Source organism: Balaenoptera acutorostrata, chromosome 6 (genome assembly GCF_949987535.1).
Source record: "Balaenoptera acutorostrata chromosome 6, mBalAcu1.1, whole genome shotgun sequence".
NCBI classification, from domain to species: Eukaryota; Metazoa; Chordata; class Mammalia; order Artiodactyla; family Balaenopteridae; genus Balaenoptera; species Balaenoptera acutorostrata.
This window is the reverse complement of record NC_080069.1, coordinates 93,607,879-93,631,273: the sequence shown is the minus strand read 5'-3', so window position 1 is coordinate 93,631,273 and position 23,395 is coordinate 93,607,879. Positions and strand designations below refer to the sequence as shown.

The 23,395-nt window shown below is 40.9% G+C and overlaps 1 protein-coding gene across 5 annotated transcripts in view; it reads right to left on the bottom strand.

The window, feature by feature from the left end:
• Positions 1-4,995: 4,995 nt before the first annotated feature.
• MSANTD3 (Myb/SANT DNA binding domain containing 3) overlaps positions 4,996-23,395 on the bottom strand; it is a 39,450-nt gene continuing 21,050 nt past the window's right edge. For all 5 annotated transcript variants that reach the window (XM_057548697.1, XM_057548694.1, XM_057548695.1 and 2 more), the window contains 2 exons: positions 18,048-18,498; positions 4,996-9,830 (listed from right to left, as the gene is read on the bottom strand). In XM_057548697.1, coding sequence (XP_057404680.1) covers positions 9,421-9,830; positions 18,048-18,465 — 828 coding nt within the window. In that variant the 5' untranslated portion in view covers positions 18,466-18,498 and the 3' untranslated portion in view covers positions 4,996-9,420. The remainder of the gene's footprint in view (positions 9,831-18,047; positions 18,499-23,395) is intronic.

Below are 23,395 nucleotides of genomic sequence, written 5' to 3'. Positions count from 1 at the left end.
ACTGAGTTAATATTAATTTTCTCCAGTGTAATAATGGGATTGTGGACGTAGGAAAATGTTCTTATTCTTAGTATATGCATGCTGAAGAATTTAGGGGTGAAGTGTCAAAGTCTGCAACTTTCTTTCAAGTGGTTCAAAGAGAGAGAAAAGCAAACTGTTAACAATTGGTGAATCTAGGTGAAGGGTAAGAAAAGGATTTTTTAAAAATTCAATGCAATCTATTTCATTACTTCAGACTTTTTTTTGCCATGACCTTGGATAGCTTCATGCTTATAAGCATAAACTGTGCTTCTTAATATGCTAAATTAGATTGAAATCTTTAAAAGCATCATAGAAAGAAAATTGCTCTGCAAAGCTTTTTAGACATAAAAGAACTTCTAATTTGTGTAGGACTATAAGTGAAGATATGGTAAAGTGGGAGAGAGAGCCATGAAATAATAAAAAGAAAACTTTCTGGGAGTTGAAGACCTTTGGGTCTAGCACTTAACCACCGGAGATGTCCGTTTCCTCATCAGCAAAGTGGGGCTAATTGTATCGCCTTCATTATCCTGCTGTACAGGCACAGGAGAAACAGGATATAAAAAGACTTTATAAACTGGAAATGGGAATGGAAATAAAGTGATTTTTGTTATCATACTATGGTGATGTCCTATTAGCAGTGGTTCTTCAACTTTATTACACCTAACAAGCAACAGGGAAGCTTGTTAGAAGTTTAGATTCCCAGTCTTGCCCTCAGAGATTCTGATTTCAGTAGGTCTGGGCAGGGGCGTAGAACTTGCTTTGGGAAAGCACCCCAGATTCTCTGATGCAAGGGATCTGAAACACTTAGAGAGCTGCCCTGGAAGTTCCTGTGATCTAAAATCCTTGCTACTCAATGTTTGGTCCATGGATCATCAATATCACTGGTACCTGGAAGCTTGTTAGGAATGCAAAATTTGGCCCTAGCCCAGACTTACTGAATCAGAATCTGCATTTTTAACAAGATGCCCAGGTGATTCTTATCCACGTTAACGTTTGAGAAGCACTAAATGGCAAGACTGATGGGTGACCTCTCTTTTTTGCCTTGGTCACTGATTCTCAGCTTGCTGTCAGACAGAATTGGGTACCACCTTTGCCGTCGCTGATACCTTTAACCTCACTTAGCTTTTCTCTGCTTCTCTTTGTTTCTGGCTCATCAGTCCTAGCAGATGTTGATAATCATAACCAGCCATAAGCAGACTAATCAAAGCATACTAACTCGGGATCTAAATCTAGTTAAGCTAGGTATGTGATTTTTTTTCTTACTGTGGTGAAATACCATAAAATTTACCCTTCTAACTGTTTTTAAGTGTAAAGTTCAGTGACATTAAGTTTATCCACATTGCTGTACAACCATCTCCAAAACTTTGGGTATGTGATTGTGAATAAGACACTTAACCTCTCCAAGCTTCATTTCATTAGCTTTAAAATATGGATAATATTACCTACTCCTACAGAGTATTTTAAGAATAAAATGAAATAATAGATGAATGTTCTTAGCACCCATAGAAAATATTCAATAAACGCTAACTTACTTCCATTTGAAGTAGGTTTTCAGGCAGCCCTCGATGTTTACAACAGATATCATCTACTGAAATCAACTGATAAAGTTTTAAAAGCAAATACAAAAATCTACATATTCTGGGCACATTATTGCCTTAGAATAGGGCAATCTGTAAAATAGAAGTATTCTATAATCTATAGAAATGGGCAATTTAAAAGAGCTAAAGTAAATAGCAGCCAGTTACAACTTATTGGAAAAATTACATTTGGGGAAGCAACAACCTTTCTGTGCCCATTATATAGAAATTCTTGTGTTGCCTATATTTAGATTGTTTTAGAAACAGTTTAAGTACAATCATTATGCTAATATCAATAACTTTCACAAATAGCACTTTCAACCTTGGGGCTGATCCACTTGGATGCATGATTAGAATTCCATTTATATGCACATTATCTTTTAAGGAGAACGCTACATTGAAAACTTGTGTTACATGCAGTAAATTGAAAAGATTAGTTTAACTTCAGAATTAGACTAATTAGAACAGGGGAAGGAAATGTAGACATCCTCTCCTCCAACACCCTTAATTTACAAACAAGGAAATTATATTAATCCAGAGAGTGATGAGTTACCAGCAAAGCTGGGACCAGAGCCCAGGTTACAGGAGTGTGTCCTGGTGTCACGTGACCTTGAAGGATGGGTGACACTTCAGCAGCACAGGTGATGGGAAGGGGTTGTAGAGAGGCTGAGAGCACTCCAGGCAGAGGGATCAACAGAAGTAATTTCACAGAGCCTGGTTCTGAAACCAAGATGATAAGTGAGTTCAGGGATTGTCACAGAGTGGAGAGGCTGGAGGGAGAGATTAAGGTGAAGTTTTGTAATGGGAGAAGAGAGTCTTGGACTGTCCTGTAACACAGAATATCAGAAGAAAGGTTTAGGGATTTGCGGGGGCGGGGGGTGATTTTATAGTTTATGTGGCCCTTTCATATGTATATTCTCATGTAATCATTATAGCAATCTTGGAAAGTATTTTACAGATGATGATCTAATATTCAGGAGGCCACATTCTTTGCAAAGCAAAGATGTGAACTCAGGCTCCGAATAGAAACACTGTGTATTCTGATTCTTAAAAGCATGAACTCCAGAGCCAGGCCACTTGGGTTCAAATATCCCTGGCCCATTTAGAAGCCATATGACCTTAAGAGAAAAAAATAATGGCTAAAACTTAGTGTTTGTGTGCCAGGCTCTGTTCTAAATACATATAACTAAATACATACTGCTCATTTAATCCAACAGCCCTATGACATATATTCTATTATTATCACTATTTTAAAGCCTCCCCCTCCAAACAAAGAAAGAGAGGAAGGAACAGGGACGCAGTTCCCCCCTAGATTCTCTGTTCCTCGATTAATAATATAATCTCAACTCCTTGGTATTCCACTCATTGCCTCCCCACTTGTGACACTGTGGTAAATGAGATTATTGTTCAAATTTTTCACACCCTCCCTTCACCTTCTTAAGAGCCGTCTACTTCCCTCCCCTTGACCTTTGGCTCAGCCACATGACTTGCCTTGGCCAAGGAGATATTAGCAGATATGACACTGAAACTTGAAATGTGCTTCCACAGGTGGGCTTGCCCTCTTGTACTTCTGCCGTCACCATGAGAAGGGGTTCCCCTGGGCAACTCCTGCCCCTGCAGCCTTGGGCTCAGTGTGACCACATGAGAGCAGATGGGCCCCAGCAGCCCCCCAGATTTCCCAAAGGCTGAGTGACTAGAGTGACCACCTTCCATTCCTGCAGAAAGTGTAACACCAGCCCATCCAAAAACTCTTTGAGACTCAAGGATAAAAATCTAGAACCACATGCACCTCACCAGCAGAGCACCAGTGTGAGTTTCCTTCTTGGTTACTCTGGAAGCCAAACCAGATGATGAGACAAAAAGGAACTGGAACCTTAACTTCTGCTACTATTTACAGTAGTTCCACTGTAACAGGTGTCCTTTTGATTCAAAATAACCAATTTCTTAAATAACAGGGTTTGGAATTTTTTCCCCCCAACAAACCCACAAAAGAGAAAATTCAGACCAGAACCTAATTAAATCTCTTAGCAGTTATCGGGAGTTAAGACAGGGAGCCCAAGTTTATGGCTAGAGAACCCCCTACTCTGATGCACATACATGGTGAGTCTTTTCCCCCCACACTAGAGGTGCTGTGAGAATATTTTGCAAGTGGAACTGGAGCTGCGATCCCCTCACTCAGAAGTAGCAGGATCCCCATTCTGTCCACTCTAATCAGTGTCAAGAGTGAAAAAACCTTCACACACAATCTGGGCATCTGGATAATGTAGAAATGGAAGTTTTCCACCTAATGTTGACAAACTGCACTGTTAGGAGAATAATCAGCTTGCAAACCCTATTATACTGGGTAATGAAGGCTCAATAGATATGTTCTTTAAAAATCTTACATAAATCACTCTTCTATAATCAAATCTCATTCTAAATGAACCAAAGGGCTGTTTAAGGAAATACTATGTTGAAAACCTTCACACACACCAAGAAATCACTCTTGTATCTGTTATGGAAGTTTTCTGTACTGGGTGTTCCTAAACCATGGTAACCACGGGGTACTTCCCCTACAGAGCAGCATCTCTACAGGGGAGCGTCCATATCACAACGACAACAATAATATTAAAATGCTTTACATCACTCTTTATTTCAAAAGTGCTTTACTAACATAGACTAATCTTTACAACATTCAAGGGAGGTAGATAAGTATTACACCACTTTCACAGATGGAAAAACTGAGGCAGAGATTAGTAAATTGTATTGAAGGGCATAATATACGGCACAATTAGAAAAGAATTTGTTGCAGACATGAATCACTGGTGACCTTTTCCATGACTTCTGAGTCCCACCAACACGCAAGTAGCGGATGCAGCAAGGAAGCAGATGGTCGATATTTTGTCTAGTCCAAGGCTACACTTCACCTTGTTGATACCACATGTTGAATATGCTGGTTTGGGGCCAGTATCTCCCTTACACACATTCTCACATGACTCCAACTGTAAAAGGGGGGACAGTGGAAACTGCTGTGGGTGCAGGAGGGGTTGGAGAAACAGGGCTGGGAAGGCAGAAGATAGAAGAGAAAAGGGCAAGGAAGAACAAGAGGACCAGCTGGGAAGCAGCCCAACAGAAAGGAAAGCCACAGCAGAAAAGAAGTGTCATTCCATTTGAACAGCTCAGACATCCAGAGATACTATTAAAAGGGTAATTCTTAGCAATGACATTACAGAGCCACTCTCCTTGGCTTTGCCAAATATAATTATCAGGTCCTTCTGACATTCCCAGGAGGCAAAACCATTCCTTTCCCCTGGTCCAGACCAAGTGCTGATGTAATTGACCTGACACTGCAGAAGCTGTTGACAACTCAAATGCACTGCCCCACCATACCTCTCTTCTTCTGTTCTCTTTCTTCTTAAAAAAAAAAAAAAAAAAGCCAATGCATTTTAAGATTCTCCCTGAAAAGTTCCTAAAATATTTGCTGATTTTTAATGCACAATAAGGTAGGATTCTATGTTTGATTTTTGGAAACAGGCTGTAATAGGGATACACGGGAATTAACATCCCCTCTCAGCCAGTGTACCTTTACACATGGGACACTTAAAAAATATCCTGAAATTTGTGGATGCCAGCTAGAAAAGAATTGAAGTTCAAGATAAAGAAATCCAGTTGAGGGACTTTCCTGGTGGTCCAGTGGGTAAGATTCCGCGCTCCCAATGCAGGGGGCCTGGGTTCGATCCCTTGTCGGGGAACTAGATCCCACATGCATGCTGCAACTAGGAAGCCCGCGTTCCACAAGTAAAAAAACTTAAAAAATAAAAAAATAAGATCCCGCATGTTGCAATTTGCAATTAAGACCTGGCACAGCACAGCCAAATTAAATAAAATAAATAAATATTTTTAAAAATAAAAAAAGAAATCCAGTTGACCCTTGAACAACATGGGTTTCAACTATGCTGGTCCACTTATACTCAGATTTTTTTTTCAATAAATGGGTACTACAGCACACCATCCGCAGTTGATTGAATCCCCAGATGCAGAACTGCAGATACAGAGGGCTGACTGTAAAGTTATAAGGGGATTTTCCACAGCTGGGGGTGGTGGGCACCCCTAGCCCCCAGGTTGTTAAGCGTCAACTATAGTCTTTCCTGCTCTTTCAAGTGTGAAGCCACTATAAGAAATGGTGACTGATGCACCACCAGCTGCAATGGAGGTACTGATGGCAGAGGGAGCACCAAATTGAGTCGGGGGACAAGGACCCAGCAGGGAGGGGTTAAAACGTCAGATGAACAGGTGCAAGAGGCAGCACAGGAGGCTGAAGAGGCAGAAGTCAGAGCAAAGAGGTGACAGCCAAAGAGGAGATGGGAGGAGGTGCTGGTGTCTGAGGCTGAGTGGGTGGGAGCAACTGCACTAGTTCATGTCTAGGCCTCTCCTAGGATACGTCAGCCAGAAATGCATCCGTTCTTTATTTCAATCAGCATCATTCTTTCCGGCATCTAGCTTTAAAACTTTACCCATCCCCTCCAACAAAAGCAATGTGCTGCCAAGCCTGACTGATTCCACTTCGGCAACGCCCTTCACGTTGGTCTCCCTCGTTTCTTACTAGGTCCTCCTATCATCTCATCCTAACCAAACCCTCCTACCTCATCTCCTGGACTCCAGTCTTCTCTAAACTCAATTCCATCTTCTAATCTTCCTCCTGGAGCACAGTTTTCATCATGTTACTGCCCAATTTGGAAATTCCCCCATGTCCTCCCAATTATGTGTCTCACCGTCTTGAATCTTCAACAGGACCTTGCATCTAGTGAAGTTCCTCTCCTTTCTGAATCTGCACCTACCAAAATACCAACTCTAAAGATTTAGCTCAAATGCCACCTCCTCCAGGCTTTCCTTCAAGCCTCTTCACTCTCTGCTGAGCTTCAAATGCTCTAGAAGATGTGCCTGATCAAGTACATGATAGCTGTGTACAAGCCTTACATCCCCTACTGGGCTGTGTCCATGATTTGGCAGGTCAGGGGATGGTGAACTGTGTCTTAGTATTTATCAGTCAATTCTCTACAGCACCTACCAAGAAATGATTATTGCATTTCCACCTCAGGTAAGGAACTACTCAAAAGTGGAATGAATTGGGATGTACCTGTTCATGAGTGGAAGCATTACAAGTATCCTGTAGATGTGATCTGGCTCTCAGGATAAAGCAAATCCACGATATAGCTTTGAGGGATGGGGTGGGGGGAGGCAGGTGGGGCTATTTGTTTTCGAGTCTAGAGACCTAGGACTGAGGTCCTGCTTTGCTGTTCACTAGCTTTCAGCCTGGTGCAGGTGGTTCTTCTCTGGGCATCATTTCCTCACTTCTGCAGGACTTCACAGGACTAAGGACCAAATGAGACACATTTGTGAACTCTACACCAGTGGTTCTCAATCCCAATTGGGTATCATCACCCCCTGTAAAGCTTCCAAAAAATATAGAGGACCAGGCCTCAACCCAGGTAAACTGAATGAGAATCCCCTGGGAGTGGGACCCAGCGGGACTAATTTTTTATAAAATACTGTTTCTGATGCATACTCAAGGTTGAAAACTGTTATAAACTCATAAATACCATTAACAGTAGAACAAGGTGCTTTAGCCTGCTGGTTTAATTATCCTTTATTTGTTCAGTTAGGAATTAGTTCGATGCTTTTATAGTTCCATTATGTGTGTGAGCATTTTTTGTGTTGTTCTACATTGTTATTTGTGTGATTAGGTGGTAATTCTGGGAGAGGAATAATATCCGGCACAAAGCTGTACACAAAAATGTACCTAACCCAATGGGTTGTTTTTTTGTTTTTTTGAGGATAGGTAAAAGCTTCACAGGGTCCTCTAAAACCTTGCTACACAGAACTGTGGTGGCCAGACAGGCAGACCTGGTATAACCTGGGAGCTTGTGAGAAATGCACACTCTCAGGCCCCCCCCACCAGAATCTGCATATTAAGATTTCCAGATGGCTCAATAGGTGAAGCAAAGGCAAACTTTTCTCAGTTCACATCATCTGTGTTGAGGACCTGCCACTCCCTGCCCTAATCTGTCTCCCATAAATCTGTTAAGCTTGGGACTTTTTCCAGATGCTGCTTCTCTAAAGGGTCCATTTGGTAAAAACTAAATTAAGAACACAAATCCTTACAAAAGCATCCTTCCTTTGAAAGAAGACTAGTCTTCACAGGGTTCCTTCAAATAACCAGTTCCTCTAAGATATTTAAAATATGATCAGTGTATAAAATAAATTGATATCCACTTAAGTTTTATGCAGTGCATGTATTAGTATACATGTACTTTACTGAACTTACAGACCCTGGGACCCAAATTCCAAAATTATGAAAGGAAGGAAGCTTAGCCACTGCAGTAAACTCTTCCTGTTGACCCACGCCCTCCGGACAACTATGATGTTAGCAGTACTCATCCAAGACTGTGCAGATCACATCACAGTCAAGGAGTTGTAGCAGATTCTAACCATCATCTAGACCAACTCTCCTGTTTTATAGACAGGAAACACCAGGGCCAAAGACTAAATGGAGTAACTTAAGGTCACATAGCACTTGAGACAGCATCGAGCTCAGAATTCAAGCCCTGACTCCTCGTCCTGCACTCCCTATATAGCCTCTGTCACACATACTGCTCCTTCCCCACCACATGGCCTTGAACTTTCATTCTCAGAAATTGCTGACCTGCCTTGGCACGTAACTGTCACTTTGCTTCTTCCAGCTACTGTTATGCCCAACTCCCAAGACTGTTTTTCTCACTAGGCTACAGGAGAAGTTATATCACAGCTCAGTCAAAATATCCATTTATCAATCCACGTTTCCAAATATATTGGTAATGGATTCTGAAAAAGCTCAATACTAACTGCATACTATGCAGACTATGTAGCATCACTATCAGCTAGCACCAGGAGCATGGCGAGGGCAGGGCCTTTCCTTAGGCGGCTAAAGATTAAAAACAAGGGCAACCATTTACTCAGTAGTACAAAGTCGGTAGGAAACTACAGCAGGAAGCCAAAAACTGTAGCACAGTGGAGGCGGGCAGCACCTTTAAAAAACATACACAGTGTGACTATAAAATCACAAGTCTTGTCTTTTAATAAAACAAGCATGACAGAATGTAGAGCTCTAAACGAATGTTTCTCCCTCAAAGTAGTCACATCCTTAGTTCCAACAAAGCTACACCTGCTGGAGACATTATTTGGAACTCCTCTTTGGGGAAAGGAAGGCTTTAAAAGGCAGCCTATGAGCCACATTAGAAAACAGCCTTCCATTATGTTCGGCCGTTTAAAAACAGAAAATCCACGCTCCAAAGATGACACTGAAAAAATGAAAAGTGTGCTATAGCTCTTGTGGAGGCTCCAAAAGACCTCTAGCAAATTCTGAGTAACAGCATTACCACTGGAGAAACGTGTGTCCTCCCAGGACAGCCACTTTCAATGGGAGGGCATTCATTTGGATAGACAAGGTCTGATGTCTATTTAAAAAAAAAACAAAACCCCACAAAACCCAGCCACACTAGCATTTGATTAAAAAAATACAACAACAACACTCACACATGGTTCTTGTATGAATTCTAATTAAGAGACATTACATTCAGAATGATAGCACTCATAGTGATCATTTTCAGAAGACTCTAACAGCTTCTTTGCCACTTCAGGGGTACATAGGGTGCAGCTGTTTACCTGAATGTATTCTTAAATAAGTGACTACTAACACTCTCATCTTCCTAGTTGTAGCTCTGTGACAGGCTACCGACTGCAAGTTCGTGTTCCAGACCTTCTTTGCCAACACAGATTAATTACAAGTGAGCCACACCCCACCGTCTTAGGGTGAATTGGGAAAGGGCCGGTTAAATGAGGAAACAGGCCATTCCTTGGTAAAAGTTTGCAGTTTTCTTTCCCAATACATCTTCTTTTTATTGAGAACTTCCATTTTTATCCTGTGTTCCTCCTCTGCCATCTCACACTCTCGCTCTAGCTGCTGGATTTTGGCCACATGCACCTCATTCATCTGTATCAGCTGCAGTTGTAAGATGGACATTTGTTGATGGTGTTCTTCCTCATGCATCTTTTTTAAAGCACCTTCCTGAGAGGTTTTGCTCCTGTAGTTTTTATTGGCTGTTATTCTGACAGCTGAACACGAGGGTTCAGGTTGAGAGGTCCCCTCACATACTGGGAAATGTATGAACTCTTTCTCATCATCGCACAGTTCTCTATTTGAAACAGCAAATGATTCTGAAAAACAGTAGCAGAAAACATGTTCAAAGATTTTACAGGCACAGAGTAAATCAATCCTATTTCAAATGACAGGGTCCCCCACGACAGGATGATCCGAAGTAGCATCTGCTCTGGTCTGCATGTTCACAGGTACCCCTGCCCCACCTGACTTCTCAAAAACCCATAAATCGAGAGCGATTTTCCCTGAAGAAGTAACGATAAAGGGTTTCATTATGTCATTTCTGGCACTTCGAACTACGGGAACAGTGGTCAGAGATTGTGCTTATCAAGAATTGGAGACCTGGCTATGTGGATATAAATCCTAACATGACATGTGCACGACTCCCAGTGAGCAGAAGACCACAGTACGAGGCCAGCAGTGGGTTTTCAGATTAAGTTCTCCTGCAGTCTATCTCCCTCTCCGATTCTCATTCAGCCATGAACACTGAAGTTCAGTCTCCACAAGGGCACCTTTGCTGTGGGTCCTGGTCACAGGTCTTAACCCTTACCCAGGATAGCCATCTTAACAAAGGTTCTTCCTTGAAAGATGAGCCTACACGCCCTGGCTTAACTTCCTCAGACTTCTCTTCAGTCTCCTACATCTGGCTGTTGCCTCTAGCACCGCCATCTGGGGGTCAATATTCAGATCCCAAAGACACTTTCCAACGTCCCTCATATGTAACTTCTCCCTAGCACTTGACAATCCTTCTTGACATTTCTTTCCTCTATTAGCTTCTGAACCATCGCTCTCTCCTAAGTTTTCTACAGCCTCCTTTCTGATTGCTCTTTAAGTCTCCTGTCAGGACTCACACTTAAATCTTCCCCTGGGGTTCCTATCTTTGGCTCTGTTTTCAATCCACCCTAAGTAACCCTCATAATCTGGTTCCGACCTTCCTTTATCTTCCTTGCCTTACTCTTCAAATTACCCTGTGTACCCTCCAATCCTACCACAATCTTTATTTTTTTCCCATAATTCTGTCTCACTGCTCCTTCAGCTAAAGTTGGGCTCACTATTTGTCCCCACTCCCCTACTCAAACACACACTCTTACTCCAGTTTCCCCTTTCAACCTCCCGCATAACCCCTACTTCATTCAGGATCAATGCCACTTGCTGTGAAACCTCAGCCCTCTCCTTTCTCTGTACATACTCTTCTGTTACAGCACTTAACACATTCTAGTATTATTTGGGGACCATGCCTTAATCATATCTTTTATCCTTGGGCACCAATTATTTTGCTTGGTACCTAGTGGATGCCTAGTGAATATTTATGGGCTGAAGCTTTGAACAAAAGGGGAAAAGAGCTTATGGATACAAAAGGATGCCACGTTTGGTGGTACCATGTTTGCACTAGTATTTTTATTGGGCAATGATACAAGTGTCAATTAGGAAGTTTCAATAAGGAAACCACTAACCCCACTAACCCATGGAGTCTTCTAGCTGTGACTCCAATGCCTTCTTGGGAAGCTTTATATTTCCAATAATGAGAATCATCTCCTTGAAGAAAAATAATATCAATTTATTAACAGAGTTGATTACATTATTACATCCACTCCATTATTCCAGAAGATGGGATGCTGGGAATGTTAATGGCTACTGGGGGAAACCTAACTCATAACAGTCTGTTAATAAAAGGAAAATGGCTACTGTTTATTTAGATTATTTCACTCCAAGGGGTTAGGTAACAACCATAACTAGTCCCTAATTAAGGTAAAAGAAAAGGTAAAAACCTTACTTTTGAAAGAGAAGGTTAAAAGGACCTCTCTGTCATCCAGAGATAATGAAAATGTCTCCCTAGGAATCTTTCCCAAATCCAGCAGCTATAGCCTCAATTAGATGTCCTTCCTTCATGCTCCCACTGGTTCCTAAGCCTACCTCTGGCAGAGCACTTGTTAAAACTGGCGGTTTAACTACCTCCCCTTCAGGTCTCTGATTACTTTGAAGACAGAGACTGCCTCTAGTTCATCCTCCTGGAGGACCCAGAACAGGGCCTGACACACTGCTAGGCATATAAGAAGCGTGTGCAGGATGAATTGGCTGCAGTAGGTCACATCCCTCTCAACACAGCACAACTGTGTAGAAAGAACAGTGTTCTGAGTGGAGAGCTGAGGCACAGGACAAAGGAACAGGAAAGGCTTGGCACTGAGAATAGGATCCCTCAGATGGGATCAGATGCAAAGAGGATTACCTCATCCGTTTCCTTTCTAGTCTCAGATCTGAAACTGTCTTCAAAGAAGACTGGACACATTAGATGTGTTTTGGTACCTTTAGCCTCTTTTCTCTTTGATTTCATTCCAGGGGATAGTTCTGAATACTCCTCTGAGCCTTTAAAGTTCATGCCCTGACAATGCTACTCATCTCTCCCAATATCCAAATGCTCATTTTTATCTCAGTAATTCTTGGTTTTGGGAGCCTTTTGATGATGGTGATGGTGATGACGATGACGACGGCAGCTACCATTTTCTGAGTAGCTAACCAGGCATTAGGCTAGTGCTTTGCAGCATTACCGCATTTAATCCTTACAGCAACCCTCTGAGGGAGGTATCAGTATGGAAAACCAAACACAACATCTAAAGTCATTTGGCTAGTTCAAAGAACCAGGACTCCAATCCAGGTCTGCACAACTCCAAAATCCAAGCTCAGCTACTACAACACCTGGCCTCTCACTGCGTCACTTGCTCAGCTGATCACTTATGTACCTTAAAATGCAATCTCCAAGTTGTATCAACTACAAAACCATCTATTATTAAGAATATGCGTGTATATCCTAAATTCTGATCTCCAAATTTCTCTCTAGAGTTGTGAACATGAAGACAGCATGTTTATATCCAGGAGCAGAGAAATGACTCTACTTTAAAACTAATTTTTTTAGTTTAAATGTGTGCTCACAAACGCATTTTAAATTTAAAAAGCCAGGCCTCTTAAGACTCTGGCAGAAGCTGGGGCTTAAAACTAGAGAAGCTCAATGGAGTAATTAACTTTCACACAAATATTAGCTCCAATGACTGGAAGCTAATGTTCAGATGGGGAGAATCTCCTCTTAATTAGAGAAAGACTATCCTGGGCATGGCAACCTTCTGCAAACACACACCATGTAATATCTCTCCCAGGTAAAACAAAGCTCACCTGAAGTAGAAAACAATTCGATCTTGTGCAAAATGGATAGGAAGGCCTAAAAGCTTTCCTGGGAGCAGAGAACACAGTCAAGGGGGTGTTCTTCCACTTGGGCAATCTGAGTACGTTTAAGCTCATCGGGAAAACCTACTAAGGCAGTAAAAGGATGGGAAGGAAACTGTGTACAGGCTGAAGCTCAGCTCTTCTTACCAGAACAAAGGAAACAGGATGGACTGGGAACACGGATAAATAAGATGTGGGGGATGCATACTACGGAATATTATCCATCAACTAAAAGAAACAACTTAGACTGACACACTGCAATGGGAATAGATATTTAAAACATTCTAAGTGAAAAGCAGCAAAAGGAAAAGGAATGGTATCTACTGCACAATTTTTAATCCATGTAAATTTAAAATATATGCACAAACACCAACGCATGCTTTCAAGAACAGGTGAGAGAATACACAAGCACCTAAGAATGATTAAGGTGCAGGAGAAAAGAATGAAAGTGGTGAATGGGGATAAAAAAGTAATAAATGTGTAAGTAACAAACAAAAAAAGGGCTTTTCCAGACCAATGATGCTAGTGTGCCATGACTGGTAAAAATATGTCAGTCCCCTCTACTGGAGTTCCCACCCCCAAAAGAATAGGATTGGACTAAACAGTGATAACAATGGAAATTATTAAGAAATGTTTGCATTATTTAATATAGCTTTGCATACCTATGTCTGTGTTACTGGATTATAGCTTTATAGTAAAGAAATAATAGCATATGAATTAAGTGTAAGTTCTCTCAAGATATTTGAGTACTACTGAAAGCTTAGTTTTCCTAAGTGTATTTGACATTTGGCCATCCTTCCCTCCCGACCACCCCTAGCAAATTTTGTTGGCTCCCTTAGTTTCTTCTGCAAACCTCTTCCCCAAAGATAATGGAAGATAAGTGTCAAAGGCAAATTACCACAGATCATAAATCTACAGGGTATAAATTGTTTTAATATATTTAAAGGGAAAATACTGGTTTTTTACAAACACATTCCTAAGTGTTAAGTTTTAAGACTACTGTGTTCAACTACAGATGTACATTTCGAGCAAGTCATTGACAAAGCTAAGAATATGCATGCAGGGGACGGTGATCAAGATGACACAGCTGTTTTTGATAATTGGAATTTTGTATTTAGAGGTTACATTTTGTCAGCTTATGAATGGGCAGCTCCTGGAGAGGTCACAGGGTCCCCTTCTGGCCTGTGAGTTTAGTACCACTGGCCTCAGGAGTCCCTGTTTGTCGTTGGCTTGCTTTTGAATTACTTTGGCCACAAGTTCTGAGACAATGCTGTGTAAAACAGGAAGGGGCCGTCCTGAAGGGTGTTATTTGTGAAAAGAACTTGCTGAGTGCCTTCACCAGAGGCAGTAGAGTCTGCAGTTGAACCACAATAAATGGGGATAATTTTGCACGGCACAGACATTACAGTAGTTGTCTTTATGATAGGAACTGATTCCTTGAACGTATAATTGAACTCTAAAATGAACTATGCCTCTATGCAGGTTTAATGAAATTTCTGAGGTTGCTGAAATTTGTATATTTGTTTACCTTTTCCAATGCAAGATCTGCTGATGAGGGGAAATATCTGACTGGTTTCATTATGGTTTATACATGAATAAATGGGATATTTAGTTCTGTACATAAATCTACAGTGAGTACATACACTGGAATGAGAGACAATCATATTAGACCAAATCATCAGATCAAACGACAAAGACATACTTTTGAGGCTTGAAAGTTCAAAGCTGACATTGACCTCTTGAAGGCCAGTTTTCCAGCCATTTGCTGCCCTGGCTCAACCCTCCACCCCGCTCTCACATCCACATTTGCAGCTGGGTTCCCCTCACTTCCTCACTACTGGGGATTGTGACAGCAAATTTAGTTCACCCATCCGTGGTATGGTCCGCAACACTAACTCAAACCCAACTCCTTCGTTTTACAGAAGGGGAAACTGAGGCTCAGAGGGCATTTTAAAATAGTGTTTGTTCACTATCTTGAGACTCTGTGGAATTTTTAATCACCTTATTTTAAGTCATTCATTATTGGGAAAATCAAACCCCTGTTACAAAGGAGAGAAGCCAAATAGGTTCAAATGAAGAAGCACTTGGAATTTCTGGATTTTACTGTGTATTTGGCATACATCATGCAACAGGCCCTCTGTTATCACTGGGACATAACCAGACCCGGGTACCTTAAGGTCTAACAGCCTTAAGGGCATAGAACATTAGATTATTGAAGAATCTGGAAAAAAAAAAAAAAAAGATGACACAGCTGAAGCCATCTCACACAAGAAACAGTTGGAGGGAGGCCTCTAGTGGAATCTGCCAGGCTCCTTCCTGTTTAACAAATGCCAACAAATCTTTCAGCACCTAATTCTGTCACAGGCACTCTGTAAGGTGTTTGGACAGAGCTGGCCGATAGAAATGTAATATAAGATACATTATGTAATTAAAAATTTTTCTCATAGGCACATTAAAGAAGTAAAAAGAGGTAAAATTAATTTAAGTAATATATTTTTGATCCAATATATCTCAAGTATTATCATTTCAACATTTAATCAACATAAACGTTGTTAGTAAGATATTTTATTGATACATTCTTTTTTGGTACTAAATCTTTGAGATATAGTGTGTACATTTATAGCACATCTCAATTCAGTCTCCCCACATTTCAAGTGCTTACCAGCCTCATGTGGCTTGTGGCTACTGTACTGGACAGCACAGTAGAGACAGAGAGATAGTAGAGATAAAGTTAGTAGAGATAATAACTGAACACACACACACACACACATACACACACACACACAGAGTCCATGTGTGTCAAAATATACACAGTGGAATGTGAGCCATAACCCTATAGCAGGTTTTCAACCTCTTCCCCAGCAAGACCCAGAAGGGATGATTAACAATTCCAGCTTTCTTTTTCTTTCTTAAAACTAAGTTGAAATGCAAAATGAGTGAGGTAACCTCAAAGCTGTTTAAATGTATGGAAAGCGTTCCAGTACCTTAACTACTAGAGTTTACAGATACTTTGGACACAGTTCCCAACTGACAAAGCACCATGCTTCTCCACCGCCCTCCAGATTTGACCTGGAAACAGGAACCAGGAAGCATATGGCTGTACTTTAATAATCACCAGCAAAGAGAAGTCTCATGTGTCATATATGTACAAACATCCAATTTAAAATAAATCTCTTTTACAAGTGAGTCTCTAGCAAATGTCACTACAGGAAGGACACTGAGAATCCATATTTATTGCCTTCTTGCTGGAAATTTAGAAATTGTTTTTATGAGTAAATGAACTACATTCTTTCCTCTAAAAAGCAAGAGAAAAAAATCCGTGGAATGGACTTTCTAGATCCTACCCTAGAATTTGAAAATGGGGAAATAAGACTGTCCCGTTAAAATAAGTCTAGGAAATCAATACGCAATCACCCAGATCACGGATTTGCGAAGTAAACTGCATGCAGTCCACACCAGCATCTTCCTCGGCAACATCTCCCAGGGAATATGAGCAATTTGAAAAGCAGTCCTGCTGATTCACCTCCCTCCCTCCCCCAGCACCATTCCTTTCACTGCCTCACAGACACGCAATCGCTCCAAGGCCAGCATAATGGAGAGGAACAGGCTGAAGCTATAAACATCTCCAAAGCAAGGACACTCAATTAGCAGCGGGCCCCCTCCACCACAGAAGCAGCAACAAGGAGGGGTGAGAGAGAGCTGGCAGTGTCCATATCAACACTCTCTTCTGGGAGCTGCCCTGACTGGGGAGCTCAAGAATCAAAACTCAGACACAGGGTTCCTACCCTGAGAAACAATACATGAGTTTCTTGACATTCACCACTATGGTTGCCCAACTGGCTCCCTAGACTTAACCTTGGCCAAATGATCAGAAAACAAACACTTGATCATAATTTAGCTTCCCAGGATGATCTGCTGACAGGAAAAAAAAAAGTGCTAATCAAAAACATGTATTCTGTTCACTTGGTTATTATCTTTTCCACTCTATACGGATAACATTCTTGGTTTTAGACAATTTCTTGTGACTTTTAATTAACCAGTCCCTCAGAGCTCAATTTACTCTGAGGACACTAATAAGTGAATTTCTCATCCTGCAAGCCAAGAATCGGATTTTCCTAGGCAAATGCTTGCTTCCTGGGTCCTTGGAGCACGTTATGAACAGCCCTCTGGTCTTCCCAGAAATCTTCCTCTGCTTCAAGTATATTTTCTGCAAACTGCAATCAGTCTTTATATAAACTGGTCATTCCTATCTTAAAAGAGGCAGGAATTATTGGCAATTTATCTATATGCATCCTCACCCTGCCCTTGCCTGGAGACATTTCAATAAGCCCCTTAATTCCAACTTTGTAAAGCCATGACACACTATCGCTACAGCCTTGATTACATGACATTCTTTTCCTTCCCCAAGAATTAAGTATGACATTTTTCTCTTTTCAGTGGAAGTATATTAAAACTAAAATGATGTTTTTCCAGAATTTCTCAAGTTTCCTAGAGTGCACAAACCAAAACTATAGATCACAATATTATAATGGGTAGAAATGCTGGTTTTTAATCGGGGTGACTGCTAAATGGGTGTTTGCTATATTAGTCTCTGTACTTTTCCTAAGTTTGAAATAGTTCACTTTCTTAATGTGGCATTTTGAGTAACTTAATGCAGAGCTTTGCACATAACAGGTCCTCAAAAACTATTTTTTGAAAAAAAATACAATAGAGTGAATGAATATAAATCCTCCAGTTCTCTTTAATATATTTGAGATAGATTTGAGATAAGCAACTAAGATACTTCATTAATAACTATATTAATGTAGCCCCTTATTTTTCCTTCTTAAGTAATAACAGAGATAAGTGAGATCTCTCTAAGAGAGACACAAGGAGATAAGAGCTTCTATTTTTATGTACGACTTGAATGTCCTATCTAATTGGGAAATTTTGTATTGAGAAAGTCAAGTTTGATATGAAAGTTTCCTTTTTCTAAATTCCCTCAAAATGAAGGACTTGAAAATCACAATGTCAAACAGGTACCCAAGGAGAACATGCAAGCGGGCGTCAGGCACCGATACCTTGGGTGGCGGCATCAGCGTGGTACTCGGGCTCCTCCTCGGGAGGGCTCTGCAGGAAGTACAGCTGCTCGGGCAGCATGTTGGCGATCTTCTCCTTCCCCAGGACGTGGGTGCTCAGAAGGGGGCTGACGCTCCGTTTCACTTTCTCTCTCCTTTCATGGGCCATAATCTTTTTGGTCCGAGCCTTGATGTTCTCCCAGCACTTCTTCAGCTGTTTGAAATCCCGCAGCGACACGCTGGGCTGCGAGTTGTATTCATGGGCGAGCGCCTGCCAGGTACGTTGCTTGAGGGCAATAGTTCGCGCGTCGCTTTTCTTACACTCCAGCACATACTTGTACTTTTCTACTAAAGCCAGCAGGATGCTCTTTTCCAATTCTGAGAAGTATTTGGCAGGTTTTATGATTTCGTTGTTTTGCATTTTCCACTACGTTTCTCCTGGCTGTTAGCTATCCTGGAACAGGAAGTTTGAAACAATCAGTACCAACTCCAGCAATAAACAAGTCAGCGAATCACTCAAGCTCTATCCCTGACTTGATTCCCTGGTCTGAAATACGGTACTTTCTTTTCCACTCATGTTGAATTGTGGTATTCTCAAGAAAACATTCAGAAGATTACAAGGAATGGGGTTTTTACTTAAAAGTAGATTTTCAGGTAGGACCTTTGCTGTAGGTTTTGACCACTTTGTGATTATCTGGTACAGAACAGCAAAAAAAAAAGTTGAACATCTATGTGGAACTCTAATGTGTTCATTTATTTCTGCTTAATATTAAGGAACAGATAATTCCCCAAATTCATAATGTTAGGCAGCTTTTAAACTAAACAGGTCTCTCAAAGTTTTGTCACAGCTGAAGACAAGAGAAGCCACTGTGTCATCTAATACAACAGATAATGTAACTACTACCAAGATTTCAGAATCATCCAGAAATCACCCCAGAAGATCTGACATTTCCATCACTATGTCTGTGACCTTCGTTAGGTCCATGCTCTTAGAAGAACCTCAGTTTCTTTACCTTTAAAATGAGGGCTTGGAGTCTGTGATCCTTAAGGTCTAAGGGCCACTTTTATTTTATTTATTTTTCTATTTTTTAAATATCTTTATTGGAGTATAATTGCTTTACAATGGCGGGCCACTTTTAAAAGTGTACAGTTCTGGGACTTCCCTCGTGGCGCAGTGGTTAAGAATCTGCCTGCCAATGCGGGGGACATGGGTTCGAGCCCTGGCCTGGGAAGATCCCACATGCTGTGGAACAGCTGAGCCCCTGCTCCACAACTGCTGAGCAACCCCCACTCTCCACAACTAGAGAAATCCCACACACAGCGACGAAGACCCAGTGCAGCCAAAAATAAAAAAAAAAATAAATAAATAAATAAATTTAAAATTAAAAGTGTACAGTTCTGTGTAAATAATTAATATAATTTCAGAAGTGTAAGGGCCTGGACACTTTAGAGCTTGAGTCCAGTGCCTCTCTCTTTTTTTTTTTTCCTGGACATTTCATATAAATGGAATAATTCAATATGAGGTCTTTTGTGACTTGTTTCTTTCACTTAGCATAATGTTTTCAAGGTCTGTCTATGTTGTAGCATGTATCAATACTTCATTCCTTGTTATTACCAAATGATATTCCATTTTATAGATGTAGCACAGTCTATATCCATTTACCAGTTAATGGATTTTTAAAATTGAGATATAGTTGACATGTAACATTACATTGGTTTCAGGTATACAACATAACGATTTTATTTACTTATATATATATATATATATATACACATACACACATATGGAAATGATCACCACAATACATCTAGTTGACATCTATCACCACACAGTTACAATTTTTTTCTTTTAAGATCTATTCTCTTAGCAACTTTCAAATATACAATATAATACTATTAACTATAGTCACCATGCTGTATATTACATCCCAGGACTTACTTACATTATAACTGGAAATTTGTACCTTTTGACCACCTTCACCCATTTTGCCCCCCCCTCACTCCCCATCTCTGGCAACTACCAATCTGTTCTGTATCTATGAGTTCTTTTTCTTTTTTCTTCTTATTCTTCTTTTTTTTTTTTTTAGATTCCACATACATGTGAGATCATACAGTATTTGTATTTCTGTCTGACTTATTTCACTTAGCATAACACCCTCAAGGTCCATCCCTGCTGTCGTATATGGCAGGCTATCCTTCTTTTTTGTGGTTGAATAACATTCCTTTGTGTACCTATATACCACATTTTCCTTATCCCTCTTTTCAATTGAGGGAACTAAACTAAGGGCCAGTAAGGTGAAATGGATTGTACAAGATCACAAAGATGGTGACTTCAGAAGTCAAGAACCTGGACTGCCCTGATAGTTTGGTAATCTTTTTTTTAAACACACCAAATAATAGCCATTTTTTTAATGCATATTCGTTTAACGTCTTTGTTCACATATTATAGTAAAAGTTACCAATTTTATATTATTTTAAAAATGTGAAATGACATTCCATTTTCTCCCTTATCATTATTACAGTCTACATACCTTTTTATATTTTAGATAAAAATTGTATATATTTATGGGCTTCCCTGGTGGCGCAGTGGTTGAGAATCTGCCTGCTAATGCAGGGGACACGGGTTCGAGCCCTGGTCTGGGAAGATCCCACATGCCACGGAGCAGCTGGGCCCGTGAGCCACAACTACTGAGCCTGCGCGTCTGGAGCCTGTGCCCCGCAACGGGAGGGGCCGCGATAGTGAAAGGCCCGCGCACCGCGATGAAGAGCGGTCCCCGCACCGCGATGAAGAGTGGCCCCCGCTTGCCACAACTAGAGAAAGCCCTCGCACGAACCGAAGACCCAACACAGCCAAAAATAAATAAATAAATAAATAAAAAATTTCCTTCAAAAAAAAAAAAAAATTGTATATATTTAACATACATAGAGAAATGATTACTACAAACAAGCTAAATAACATATCTCCTCACATAGTTACCTTTTATATGCATGATGAGAGCGCCTAAAATCTAGTCTCATCATATTTCCAATATTCAATACAGTATTATTAGCTACAGTCATCACTCCTGTACACTAGATCTCTAGACTTATTCATCCTACATAACTGCACTTCGTACCCTTTGACCAACATCTCCCCGTTTCCCCCACCCCCCCATCTCCAGCCCCCAGTAAGCACTGTTCTACTCTCTGCTTCTGTGAGTTTGAATAGCCTGGTATTCTTAGTATCATTTCACAACTATCTCGTGAGCTCTCACCTTGGGTGACTCCAAATTACTCAACCATGACTCCCTAGGTCATCTTGCCATCCTCCCCAGTGCTAAGCCAGCATCTTTCACACAATAAATGCTTAATAAATGTCTTATTCCACTGAACCTATGTGTGTTTTATGACCACACAGTTTTCCACATCTTTTAATCACAGGAAACTTCCTACAAAATTAATCTCTCAGTTACATTACGGCAAGAATGTCGCTAAGCAACAGAGAATGCAGCAATAAAGCAAGCATTGCATGTCCCCTTTGTGGAAAGGGCCGACACGCCCAGTCCTCCTTACATTCTCTAAGCCTCTGACTTTTCAGAATAACAGGCAAGCATCAAGATACTGATGATATAGTCCATTTAAAACTGACCAACTGGGCTTCCCTGGTGGCGCAGTGGTTGGGAATCCGCCTGCCAATGCAGGGGACACAGGTTCGAGCCCTCTTCCGGGAGGATCCCACATACCGTGGAGCAACTGGGCCCATGCGCCACAACTGCTGGGCCCGCACTCTAGAGCCCGCAAGCCACAACTACTGAGGCCCATGTGCCTGGAGCCCATGCTCTGCAGCGGGAGAGGCCACCGCACCGCAACGAAGAGTAGGTCCCGCTCACTGCAACTGGGGAAGGCCCACACACAGCAACGAAGACCCAACACAGCCAAAAATAAATAAATTAATTAATTAAAACAAACAAAAAAAACTGACCAACCTGTATTGAAAGAATTAGAAACTAACTTGAAAGGAGTCCCACTGGCCAAAAATGGGACATTTGAACAAGGGTGATGGGTACACAAAGATTCATTAAATTATTCTCTTGATCTTTGTGCACGTTTGAAAAGTTCCACAATACAAAGCTGGGGGGTGGGGGGAGGCTGTGACTTTTAAGTTTATGGTACACTGATTTAAAAATCACACCATTACAAGTCAGCTTTTCACCTACTATGCCTGGGGAGGGGTTACTATAGCTGTAAATAACTGAAATCTGTTAGATCTGAGGCTGGAGGGGACCCAGCCAGATCAGAGAGCCTTGAAACAGAGACCAAGGAATGTAGGCTTTACATGGGGGCAACAGAGCCTGGTCAGGGTCCCCCAGTATGTACCACCTCCTCCCAAAAGTTAAAGTTAGTGTCATCAATGTCTCCAGATACAAGGTACCTCACATTCATCATGGACACATCAGTATCAGAAATCGAGAGATTTAGACAAGTCAAAGGTGGTTTGGCCCTCAGGTCTTGGGCAAAGAGAAATGAGGGGGAATTTATCTTTGGAGATGTGTCCCTGTACCCCTAAATTATCCGGCCTATGCTTCAGTCACGTTGCTCTAATGTTCCTACAATGATCCAATCTAGGCCCTTTCTTCCCCAAAGGTCCAAAATTAATTTTTGACTTCATCAGTACTCCTATTTCCTATAGATCGGTGTTCCCAAACTGAAATTTATTAACACACCCTACCTATATCTCTTCTATATGATCTCTATCTGCCAAGATGACTACGTTCAACTTTATGTTCTATAGTTTTTATTATGAAATCAATAGGTATACTGAATGTTCTTAAACTACACAGCCCCCAGAGCAGATTCTGATCTGAAGCCCATCCCAATTCTTCTGCCCCCAGAAGATGTCTACCCACTCTTTTTAAGAATCACTGCTATAAGGATTGGGAATCTGATTCACAAATGAAAAAGGGATTGTTCCCTGTTTCATTCTATTAAAGGTAATGCTATTTTATACATTATATATTTTTTCTTTTTAAATAAATATTTTTTTCTATCCTTGATTATTTCAAGATAAATTCCCAGAAGAGGAATGGTTGCCACAAAAGATAAAAACACTCAAGACTTTTGTTCCATCACCATCTGCCCTCCAGAAATGGTGTACTAATTGACATGCCCACTTCATTGACTTCTGCTGTTAACATTTTTTAAATCTATGCCAACTGTGGAGGTGAAAAAATGTCCCTTCATTGTTTAGTGATATATGAATTGCAGCTCTCGGCAAATAAGCCATACTCTGCCTGAACAAAGTCCCTTTGATACTTAGTGGAAATGAAACTACATGGAATTAGTTCCAAGCAATTTAATAATTCTTCCTCACA